We start from the raw sequence: 12,774 nt of genomic DNA, 5'->3' as shown, positions 1-12,774 counted from the left end.
AAGTAGTATCCTATTCTACATGCAGGCATTTATGCCACCCAAAAGGTTTACACTAATGCAAACATGAAGTAACACAGAAACTGACTCAAGTAACTTGAAGTTCAAACATTTGGGGATTTGCATTAGAACAACTAATTTTTTTTAAAATTCTGGTACTTTAAGGCAAACATGTGCTGAAACTGGACAAAGATATGCAAATATGTGAAAAATTCACATACTAATATCCAAACTGCCCAATTTCAGTGTGAAAATTGTACTGCATAACTTTACAAAATCAAGGGGACATTTTCAGCATAAATGTTGAAGATTAGATGCAACATATTTGTAAGAATTTAATTTCTATCCACATGCAGCCCAGCTTTAAACCTACATCACAACAGCCATGGAGAGGACTTTCCAGGTCAGTTTCCTAGGTTCCTTACCCATACATCGTGGTGGTCGGTTCTGATTACTCCATGTACCATCCTGTTGGCATACTGCAGTAGACTGCTCCTTTGATGAAAGTTGATAGCCGTCATTGCAAAAGTAGCTAATCCGAGTGTTAACTGAGTAATCAGTTGCAAATACTCCTCCATTCACTGAGGCTTTGGGCACACCACAAGATATTGCTGGAACAAGTAGAATATACCATGAAAGATGCTCAATAACAGAAACTTTTGTGTGTCAGTAATAATTGAACATTTCCAGTTAACCATTTGTTCAATACTCATTAAAATGACATTGAAAATGCACCTGTCAACTAATGTCGGTTTTTCCACAACAGCATTGTTGCTGTTGCAAATACCATAAATGGTGGATAGTAAGCATTCAGCTCTCTTGTATCACTCAACAATATAATTCACTGGTGCTCTAGTGCATTTAAACCATGTTGGAAAGTGAAGTTCTTTTTTCATTTGTTCATGGGATGTGGGTGGCATATATTCTGCCAGCATTCATTGCTCTTTAGAAAGCATTGGAGGGCAAAAACTGCCTTCTAGTTCAACCGGTTATAACAGTGGATAGGAGCTGAACAAGGCTTTTTTTTCCCATTTTATTACTTAGAAAAGTAACTTATCTCTCCACCATTCCTTCATTCAAATTGAGGCAAACAGTACATCTGAACACTCCAGAATGAATGCTCATCAATACCTGTCACCCGACATATCTCCATTGTACCTCATAGCCTCGACATGAGGTCACTGCACAGCTCAATGATTGGTATTAAAAACAGATGTAATTAGCAGTTACATTGGATATTATATATTAATAAAAAGAACAGAACTAGAAACTCTCACATCCTGTCAATGAATAAAAAAAATTGGAGTGTACTTCCAACACCAATGTGACCGGCAAAAATGTCTACTTATGTAGAAGCTGGTGATAAAATCACACCACCACAACAGAGCCTCTGGCGACTGGTCGCTCCCCTTTTGACAGAGTGTTCTGGTTGCTCCTTTGTACATCACACTCACAAGCCCCCCTGCCTTTGCACTGGCACTATCCCTTCACTCCTGGCCACATCATTCACTTCTCAGCTTGCAACTTTGCTCAGGGAGTGGGACAGCAAATGAGGATGCATTGAGACACTAAGAGCTCCTCGGATTCAATGGTTCTTTAATTTTGCAGGCACCAGGCTGGTACAAAAAAAACACCAGAAGCCATGATGCAAGTTTTATATCATTGTTGCCATTCTAGTGGTGAGACCGCCTCCTAGAATTGTAGTGACAACAAACACAGTCTAAAAAAAAGCTTGCTTTTCATAAATGAATCCATGTTGTCATTTCTATGACACAATGACTCAGTCAGGAAGAGTTTACTAAAAATTAAATCCCATCATTCAACAAGCTAACACAAATGTATACATAACATTTTTAACTACCAAGATGATCAAATTGCCTGCCTGACTGTTATTTGGAAGAAAAGCAATTCAACCAAGTTTCATTATTAACATGTAAACTATTTGCTGTAAACAAATTTATTCTTTGATTCAAGATGCTTCTTCTTTGAAGGCTTCTAGATTATTTGGGTGCATTGTATTCGCACGTCTGTTTTTAAAAACACTCATTACTCCTCTGAAAAGTCACATAATGTTGCTCAGCTAAAGTGCACAGAACACAATTCCATCTGATCTTCATTTCCAAAAAATCTCTCCTTTTTTTTGCTATATTTGTGTCCTACTTACAGTTTCCGAGTTTATAGTCTGAAATATCTTATCCTTTCCATGCTTCCATCATTTAAGATTAGATTAGATTAGATTCCCTACAGTGTGGAAACAGGCCCTTCGGCCCAACAAGTCCACACCGCCACTTGGAGCTTCCCAACCCCCTAGAACCTTCACACCCCTGAACACTACAGGCAATTTAGCATGGCCAATCAACCTAACCTGCACATCTTTGGACTGTGGGAGGAAACCGGAGCACCCGGAGGAAACCCATGCAGACATGGGGAGAATGTGCAAACTCCGCACAGACAGTTACCCGAGGCTGCAATCGAACCCAGGTCCCTGGTGCTATGAGGCTGCAGTGCTAACCACTGAGCCACCGTGCTGCCCCTAAAAGAGATGAAACAATATTTTTTAGTATGTTTCATCATCAGGTAGCCACAACTCACATGTAAAAAAACTCCAGAAAATTGCACTAATTTGCTCCCACTCATTCCTTCTGTTGAATTTAAGCAATTTATTGCCTTTCAGCTTGTTAAACTATTCCAGTATGATCACATTCTGTTAATGCAACTGCATTTACACTTCCAGCAGCAGAAATGTTTTTTTTTTCTGTTAACTGAGTGATTTAGCAAGCTCCAGCAAAACAATCTCACATTTTGAGAATTAAATGTTACAACAAAGACTAACGGGTTATTGTCAACTTATAGTAAAGCTGAATCTTGCCAGAAAACATCCAAGTGTTACTTTTGCCTAGTTTCAAGCAGTTTCCCTCCGTGTTCAAGAGAGTTTTCTCACATCATCATCTGAAAATCGCTACATTAACTACCTAGATACCTCATCGCCTGATCCTAGCCCAATTTTCCCAGTCACTTGGAGCCAGGAACTTTCACCACTGCTGGGATATCTTGGCATCCAGACACTATTCCATAATTAAAACTACATTTCTGACCTGGCCAAGGGTTGGTATTAGCCTACATGATTAATTCTGGACATGCAGACAAGTGGAAATTGGTTACCCAGACTTGCAGACAGGAATCTGGGCATCCTGCTGCATGGATTGGTGCTCCTAGACCACCAGAGAAGAACATGGCATCTGGTTTGAGATTATTGGCTGGTATAATGCCCAGTAATGTTGAAAAAAAGGTGACTGACCTTCACTATTCCACCTGAGTATGTGCTACTATCTGCTCTCTGATACTTTGCATTCACTCCGACCACCAAGCCTCATTAACTTTCTTCTCCTGATCTCACCATGTCCACCAGCCATATCCTACACCACTAATCCTGCATGACCTCTGCGCCGTCCATTCACTGACTCAGAACACCTCACCACATTAGCCATATCTGCACCAGTATGAACATATGTGCCACCCACTTTCACCTCATTTAATCCTTCCTTTCTTCTCAAAACTTATGTTCACGTATGTTCATTTTTCACCGTCAGTTGTGTGCACAAATCTCTGTCCAGCTATACCTAATTGATGGCACTGATCCCACTTATCCTCAGTGCTACACAATGTTCAATGGTCCAAGGTGTGAAGTGAGCAGCTCCTCCACCATGTGCAAAGTATGAGTAGATTACAAGTTACTGCTACTTTGACAACTGGGTTCCATCTTTTCAGATATATAGGCATTGCCAGTGCATCACAAACATGAGTGGGGTTCTTTCATTATCTTGCATGAGATAGTCAAGAGTACTTGAAATGAGGACATCACTACACAATGGACTCACAAAAAGATAGCATTTTCATCTTCAATGCATGAGTTTGTTGCCCTTTGAAGGCCCTCACATGAATCAAAATTACAGCCCCCTCCCTCACAGAATGAAGCATTTTCTCTGCCAACTCCAGGTGTGGTCATAGCCATTTTCATCTTCACTGTGTACTTGCTACTTACAGCACAATGGAAGGTAAAATGGTCTTTCCTCAAACAGTGAGTCTCAGGAAAAGGCCCTCAATCTCCGTAAACCATCAAACATAATCAAACATACATCCTGGCAATTCTCCCGGTCAGCCTTACAGGTTTTACCCATTCCCAAATTCCCACCAAACACATTTATCCAAATATTTATCTTTGCACTTTGCAGTTCTAGCCCCAGGCATATGTAAACATGCCAGGTCTAGTGCTGGACTAGGTACACTCCCATCAAAGCCAGGGTTTTGCTTATGATCAATGATCACCTCCTCACTCATGGCACCTTTCCTTCTCATACTCTATCATCTGTCTGATTATGTGTAGAGTTAAACTTTGATCACAATCTTCTCTGCATCCAAACTTTTTGACTCCAAACCCCAGAATTAAATTCCCCACAGAGCCATTTGGCTGCATCTTAATTCCTACACCAGAATGGCGAACAGCTAAATTTCGATGAGGATGACAGGAGAAAGGGTTAACTTCACTGGAACAACAGCCTGCTGTGCAGGGCAGAACCAGGGACTATGAATTCAACAGGAATGTGGTGACAAGGGCTGCTCAACCTTCATGGTTATCAAGGCTACTAAATTAAAGTTAAAACCGAGGATAACGGAACAGGGATGCCTTGTCTGTACAATCCTTGGGTGGATGATCTCAGAAACATAAGGGTCCTGGGGGGAGTTGATCTTTCCGGAAGATCAAGATAAAATATAATAAAATGAGTTTTAAGACACTGGGAGTGATAACGTCGGAGCAATCATCACAGAAGCAGGGCCTGGCTTGAGCTCAAGGTTCAGAGAAGAAGGATAGACTCAGCTGAATGACTGATGCCTGGCCAGCTATTCTTGACCAGAATGGGTAACATCTAACTCTCAGTCACGAGTGCAAGGCAGCTCTGTTTAGAACTTGATGCATTTTTTTTTGCTGCAGTGTTAAATTGACTAAGAGATAAATATATAAGTATTTCGCAGTAACAGCAATGGCTGTAATCATTATGTTCATTGGAATTGGTCTGGGAGGGCGACAGACATCAACAGTTTCCATCCCACAGCATTAACATCTGATAACCCTGAGTGACTATCCCTGTCTTCTTAAACAGGAGTGTTACATTTGCCATTTTCACATTCCTATGGGGCCATGCTTGACTTCAGTAATTGCTGTGTGATCACCACCAATGCCTCCACAAATCTCCATAATTATGTCGTTCAGAATTCTGGCTAATAGTCCATCTGGCCCAGGGATTTTATCCACGTTCAGACTTTTCAGCTTTCTCAGCACCTTCTCTGTAGTGATAGCCACACTCACATCTGCCTCTGACTCTCTTGAAATCCTAATATCGCATTGTTGTCTTCCCACCCAGTACCAAGTACCTGAGATAATGGGAACTGCAGATGCTGGAGATTCCAAGATAATAAAATGTGAGGCTGGATGAACACAGCAGGCCAAGCAGCATCTCAGGAGCACAAAAGCTGACGTTTCGGGCCTAGACCCTTCATCAGAGCTCTGATGAAGGGTCTAGGCCCGAAACGTCAGCTTTTGTGCTCCTGAGATGCTGCTTGGCCTGCTGTGTTCATCCAGCCTCACATTTTATTATCCCAGTACCAAGTACCTGTTCAGTTTCTCTGTCACTTCTTTCTTTCTCGTTATTATTTCTCCAGCCTCATTTTGCAACAGTCCAATGTCCACTCCTGCCTCACTCTCAGCTCTTACATATATAAAAAAAACTCTAGCAATTTTCTTTTATATGACTAGTTTGCTTACCCTTATCTTCTTCATCTTCTTCCCCTTTATTTTGTACTAGTTGATCTCTGCTGGATTTTAAAGCTTCCCGCTAATCTTCAGCACATTGCACACTTTCTCTGTTGCATTTATGTCAGCAAAGGTTGTTTTGTCCTCCCCTTGGTATATTTTTTATCTTCCTTTGGGATGAATTTTTTCTATGCCTCCTGAATTATCCCAGAATCTCCTGCCATTGATGCTCCACCATCTTTCTTGCTGGATTCCCCTTCAAAATCATTTCTGCTGAGCTCCTCCATTATCATAGCTCTAATCAATTGTAAAGTATTATAACTGATTCAAACATTTCCTTCTCAAATCGCAGGGTGAATTCGATTACATTATGGTCATGATCTTCTCGGAGTTCCTTCACCTTAAGCTCCCTGATCAACTCTGCCTCATTGCAAATTCAGAATTGCCTTGTGAGCTCTACCACAAACTTCTCAAAAAATGCATCTTGTAAACATTCTATGAATTGTTTTCTTGGGATTCGCTACCAACCTAATTTTCCCAGTCCACTTGCATATTGAAGTCCCATGTGATTATTGTAATTGTGCCTATCTACATCCTGACTAATTTTCTGCCCCACATTCCAACTATTGTTAAGAGGTCCATACATAAATCCCATGCGTCTTTTTCTCTTTGCAGTTACTCGACTCCACTCACGCAGATTCTACACCTTCCAATACTGTATCATTTGTTGGTACGGATTTAATTTAGTTTCTTACTAACAAGGGAAGCCTTCCCCTTCTGTCTATCTGCCTGACTTTTTGACTGGATATTTAGTTTCTGTCCTGATCCCCTTATAGCCACACCTCTGTGATACCCATAACATTTTACCTGCCGATTTCAATCTGTGCTGCACTGTCATTTATCTTGTTTTGTGTACTGCATGCATTTAAGTACAATACCCTCAGTCCTGAGTTGACCTTCCCCTTCTGATAGTTGTTCTCTTTCTGCTGCGCCTGAGGTTAGATTCTAGAGCCTTTCCATTCTATCTGACCTATTGCTTGTTCTGGAATCTTTCATAACCTCTGGGGAGACTTCCTCACTTTTAATGTTTTCTATAAGTTTCCATATAAAAGAACCTACACCCTCTCCACACATGTCATTTGAGCCCTATCCATAGACTGAATTATGTGATTCTCCAGGGCTGTAGTGCCAGCATTATTCAGGTGGACCATGTTCTAATGGAGCAGCGCCCTCCTTCCCCATTTCAGCTGCCAATGTCCCATGAATTCAAACCTACTTCTCCCAGCCCAGTCTTTAAGCCACACATTTACAGCTTTAATCTTGTTTACTTTGTATTGATTACCTCATGGCTCAGGTAGTAATCCGGGGATTGTTACCATTTTGGCTCTGCTTTTTAATTTGGCCCCTTGCTGCTCCTATTCCCTCAGCTGTGTTTCTTGCTACCTTTGCTGTTGGTACTGGCGTGCACCATGACAACTGCATCTTTCCCTCCAATCCCAAGTTCCTCTGCAGCCCTGATGAGATATACTGAATACAGCACCAGACAGGCAACGCAGCAACAAAGCCTTTGGGACACTCAATCCTGGCAACAGTGGACAACATCTATTCCTGTATCTTGCCTATCCCTGATCACTACTATTACATTTCCTTCTCCCCACTCTTGAATAGCTCCCTGTACTGTAGTGTTGTGGTCAGTTTGCTAATCACTGCTATGTCCCTTACTGTCGTCCACACAAGGACCAAGAAACTCAAGCTTGTCAGACAAGTTTAAGGACTGGGGGTCCTCCAGCACTACCTTATTGACCCCTCTACTGCCTTGCTGCGAGTCACAACTCCCTGTACTAAAAACTGGCCAAACTTGAGGTGTTAATCTAAGTGGTATGACTGCCTAATAAAACACAGTATCCAGGTAGCTTTCCTCTCCCTGACTTGTCACACCGTTTGGAGCTCACACTTCAGCTCATCAATTCTGAGTCGGAGTTCCTCAAGCGATAATGATTTTCATCTTTAGAGTCAAACTTTCCAACCATGTGTGTTCCAACGTAACATCTTTTCTCTTCACGGACTTGTGATTTTGTACAATGGATACCCGAGTTGATATTTACTTATAACAAAGCAGAATATCGGGTGTCTGTATGTCAGCTTTCTATGGCTCCCTTCGCGGGCAATGGCAGCGTAATCACACAACACTTCCAACTGAGATAACAAGGTGTAGAGCTGGATGAGCACAGCAAGCCAAGCAGCATCAGAGGAGCTGGAAGGCTGACATTTCAGGCCTGGACCCTTCTTCAGAAATGGGGGAGGGGAAGGGGGTTCTGAAATAAATAGGGAGAGAGGGGGAGGCATATAGAAGATGGATGGAGGAGATGTTGGTGGAGAGGAGACAGACAGGTCAAAGAGGCGGGGATGGAGCAAATAAAGGTGAGTGTAGGTGGGGAGTTAGGGAGAGGATAGGTCAGCCCAGGGAGGGCAGAAAGGTCAAGGGGGCGGGATGGCGCTCGTAGGTAGGAGATGGGGGTGGGGCTTGAGGTGGGAGGAGGGGATAGGTGGGAGGAAGGACAGGTTAGGGAGGCAGAGATGAGCTGGGCTGGTTTTGGGATGCAGTGGGGGGAGGGGAGATTTTGAAGATTGTGAAGCCTACATTGGGCTGCGGTGTTCCCAAACAGGATATGAGTTGCTGTTCCTCCAACTTTCCGGTGGCATCACTGTGGCACTGCAAGATGCCCAGCACAATTAGGGCAATCAAGCTGCAAATATCTGTCATTGGTTGCATCTTCAAATTACCAAATAGTTTTGAGCTGTGCATGTACTTTTTTGAGATAATAAAATGTGAGGCTGGATGAACACAGCAGGCCAAGCAGCATCTCAGGAGCATAAAAGCTGACGTTTCGGGCCTAGACCCTTCATCAGAGAGGGGGACGGGGAGAGGGAACTGGAATAAATAGGGAGAGAGGGGGAGGCGGACCGAAGATGGAGAGTAAAGAAGATAGGTGGAGAGAGTATAGGTGGGGAGCTAGGGAGGGGATAGGTCAGTCCAGGGAAGACGGACAGGTCAAGGAGGTGGGATGAGGTTAGTAGGTAGATGGGGGTGCGGCTTGGGGTGGGAGGAAGGGATGGGTGAGAGGAAGAACCGGTTAGGGAGGCAGAGACAGGTTGGACTGGTTTTGGGATGCAGTGGGTGGGGGGGAAGAGCTGGGCTGGTTGTGTGGTGCAGTGGGGGGAGGGGACGAACTGGGCTGGTTTAGGGATGCAGTAGGGTATCAATGTCCCATTATCTCATGCACTTTTTTGTATGGGTTTATGTTTGGCAGTGGTGTGGGCAGGCACAATCTAGAACATTAACCTCTTCATGGGAGTCCGATGTACTGTGTGGATTCCTGCAGCAGTCAATTTGGAACCTGATTATAGCCTCCCAGCTGAATCAGGCAACTGCTGAATTGTGACTTTACCAGCTGGATCAGGAGTCAGTTAAAATCCACCGTGTGATATAATCAGGTTCTTCTTTAAAGATTCAATCTGTAGCCTGGTCACATTATCAAAGCACAACTGTACATTGAATTCTAGCCTGAAAGGGTTCCATAAGAAATGTTTAAATTGTCTTTTCCCAAAACTCTCTCCCCATGACCAGAAGAATCACATCCTGTATCTGGGAAGAGACTGATGGCATGTGTCTCTGAGCTTGAGATTAAAACTGGCGTGGGCTCATTCTTTCATAAAAACTGAAAGTACCGTGGATGTTGTAAATCAGGAACAAAAACAGAAGTTGCTGGAAAAGCTCAGTAGGTCTGGCAGCATCTGTGAGGAAAAAATATCAGACTTAACGTTTTGGGTCTGGTGCCCCTTTCTCACAAGTGAAACATTAACTCTGATTTTTTTTACTTCACAGATGCTGCCAGACCTGTTGAGCTTTCCAGCAAATTCTGTTTTTGTTGCACTCATTCTTTCATCGGTGAGCAGTTGATTAACCCGTTAATGATGTTTACTGCTGGAGATGTGCCGGAAATTAAATTTCACTCTCTCCCAGACAATGTTACTGAGTTGCTGAATGGCCATTAGCCAAATGATCATAATCCTAGCTTTAAACTATTGAGGGTCTACTGGTAGATAATGAACAGTATTAATTTCTCAAAAAAAATGAATCTGCTTTAAGTTAAAATATGACAGTGATTAATTGTACAATTCAACTTTTTGGCTTTGAACTTTTAATGCAATGTCTGATCATTTTGTACAAAATAATGTTCTTTTCCATGGATGGCCTCTTTCTCCAGTAAGAGAATTAAAACTATAGTGGGAAGGAAAGAAAAATTGTTGTCGCGAGGAGAAAAGCAAACATCTACCAAGGCTCATGAATATGTTTACCTTGACAGGCTGGGGCGGGTGCATCCCAAGAGTAAAATCCATATGGTGATTTCCTGCATAGAGCAGAGCTATTTCCAATAAGCCGGTAACCTCGTTCACATGCCCAGCGAACAACACTATTGAGCTGTCCTCCTGTTTGTCTGAGTATTAGACCATGGGGTGGAGATTCTGGAGTGCTGCAATAAAAGGCTGGGAACAAAACAGTGGGACATTACGTTTGTTTTATTCAATTCCAAATTGCCTCACTTCTGATTTAGTGAAGTTACAAAAGAGGAAAGTGTGAGATTAAAATGATCACCTACCAACATATCGGATGTGAAAGCCTTTTTTGTTAGTACCGTGATCGGCTGACCAGCGAAGAAAAAGTTGGTGGCCATTGCTCGTGATATTAAAAGGGGAAGAATAGTCTCCACTGAAGGAGCTCAGCAATGGGCTATGGCTGTTTGGGCCTTAATAGAAACAGAACATTAGGCATGCAAAATTCAATCTGCACTTAAAGTAAACATAAATTTCAATGTTGAATAAATCATATTTATATTGCAATCTGAAATCAAAGGAGCACTAAAATACTGATGAAAACACGATGCAAGTAGATTACAAAGGGAGATGTTGAATCAAAAGTTAAATAATGTGCTGTGATCAATAGTTCTGCACTTCAAGCACCTACTGTAGATCATACAGCTTACAACAAGGTTTTATTTAGCCTATAACAAGTATTGTGTTATCAATAATTGAAAAACTGCAATATTTATCATTTAAATTACACAATGGATCTTTTCATGATTCAGAAATCTTGATAACTTCACGTGGAATATTTTATGAACATATTAAGAATTTCACATGTTGCCATCAGTTAATTTGTGTGCTACAAAACACTTGTAATTGCTAATTTTGTGACATCTAATTTATTGTATTCAAAAATCTCTTTCAAGTTCAACATTGTCAAGTATTCAATGTTTTATTTATAATCTACAGTGTCTCAGGTTTCTAAATTTCCTTTATCATTTTCAAAGCTGCATTCTCATATCAGCTTTTTAAACACTTTTCTCGTATCTATTAATAACAATAAAGAAGGTTAATAATACAAGAAACTACCAGAGTGCTAAATTGATTTTCCACGTACTTACACACTCACTCTTGGTTGTTAAATTTTAGCGAGTTATATTTTATGTTTCTTAGAACCATGATACTTTCAGAAGTCAAATGAAATGTTTACAGTTGTTAGTTTAATGACCAAGCTTTTTATTGTTTGCTTTGTCATAATTTTCCAGTTCAATTTTGTCAGCTGTAAAAATTAGCAACAGGACATTCTCTCTCCATTAGCACCAAGGCACACAAGTGGCACTAATCTGAAAATACATTTAAGTTAGAACTGCATTTTTTTTCGATTTCTGATTTGCACTTGTGCTGCCACCAATATTAAAGTTAAAATATGAAGGGAAAAATTGTATAGATGCGACACAAATGCAGAACAAATGAAAAGATGTCTGATTTCAAACAAATTATTGTGTACAAATTGAAAATGACAGCGTGGCAGTTCTGCTCAGGCTCTGTACAACAGAATAATGCAACAGCAGAAGCATCTTCAAATTGCTGTTGGCATTCATTTTGTACTGGTTTAGTTTTAATGATTCAATGAAAATGTTATTTCTTTATAACTTATGGAGGGCAATTGGCATAGATTTACACAGAGGATATGAGGGCCATTTGGGCTTGAGCCCTGACTTCTATGAATTGAAGGTCTCCCTACGCCAAAGTTCAGTAGATCAAGAAGGTACCTCACCAGCATCTTCTCAAAGGCCCCCAAGAATGGCCAATATACGCTGACCCAGCCAGAAACATTCCCTTGCAATGGATGAATAATAAAAATCAAAAGTTGCAGGCTTGAGTTTCATGAATGATCATGCATGGGCACCGTGAGTGATGAGGGCAAGACAGCTTAATGATCGGAAACAATTTGGTAGAAATCCCAGCAAAAAAAGAGGTGAATGTCTTAAACAGCTAGCTTTGGAATACAACAGCTACAGTGGCCAGCTCAGACTTGCATGAGGAAGCACGGCTGGCTACAACTCATCTCATACCCATGAAACTCCCCCACACCTGCTGGGGAAGAGGTGTCATGTCCTTCAGAAAATTTTTCCTTTGGTGGGTGTGCCAAAAAAAAAGCCCTTGCCTTCAGTCTCACTTCCAATGGTCAAATATGTCATTGAATCACAAGATCATTACAGTGCAGAATGAGGCCATTCAGCCCATTGAGCCTGAACTGGTTCTATTATGCAGTGCTAGCTCCCGTCTTTTCCCCACATTGCTACTCATCATTTCCATCCAAGTAATCATCCAAATACTCTCTGAAATACCTCCATTGAACCTGCCACCACTATAATTCCAGGCAGTGCATTCCTTACTCGAACTACTTGTCGTGTGAAAAATACTTTTTTCTCACATCACCATTGTTTCTGTTGCACATCAATTTAATCTTTGCCCTCGTATTCTTGATCCTTTTTTAGGATCAGGGACAGCTTCTTCCTCTCTACTCTATCCAGCATGCTCACAGTATTGAAAAATCATCAATTCTATCTCAGCCTTCTTCTGTCCAAGGAGAGTCACAA

The 12,774-nt window shown here is 41.6% G+C and overlaps 1 protein-coding gene across 1 annotated transcript in view; it reads right to left on the bottom strand.

Annotated features, from left to right (window-relative positions):
• The window catches only part of csmd3b (CUB and Sushi multiple domains 3b), a 1,751,526-nt gene that overhangs the window by 96,952 nt on the left and 1,641,800 nt on the right, over positions 1-12,774 (bottom strand). The window contains exons 48-50 of the mRNA XM_048529668.2: positions 10,468-10,614; positions 10,166-10,354; positions 423-608 (exon numbers count right to left, since the gene is read on the bottom strand). Of these exons, the coding sequence (XP_048385625.1) occupies positions 423-608; positions 10,166-10,354; positions 10,468-10,614 (522 nt within the window). The remainder of the gene's footprint in view (positions 1-422; positions 609-10,165; positions 10,355-10,467; positions 10,615-12,774) is intronic.

The sequence above is a fragment of the Stegostoma tigrinum genome, chromosome 5, assembly GCF_030684315.1.
Source record: "Stegostoma tigrinum isolate sSteTig4 chromosome 5, sSteTig4.hap1, whole genome shotgun sequence".
Taxonomy (NCBI): domain Eukaryota; kingdom Metazoa; phylum Chordata; class Chondrichthyes; order Orectolobiformes; family Stegostomatidae; genus Stegostoma; species Stegostoma tigrinum.
This window is presented reverse-complemented; position numbering and strand designations above follow the sequence as displayed.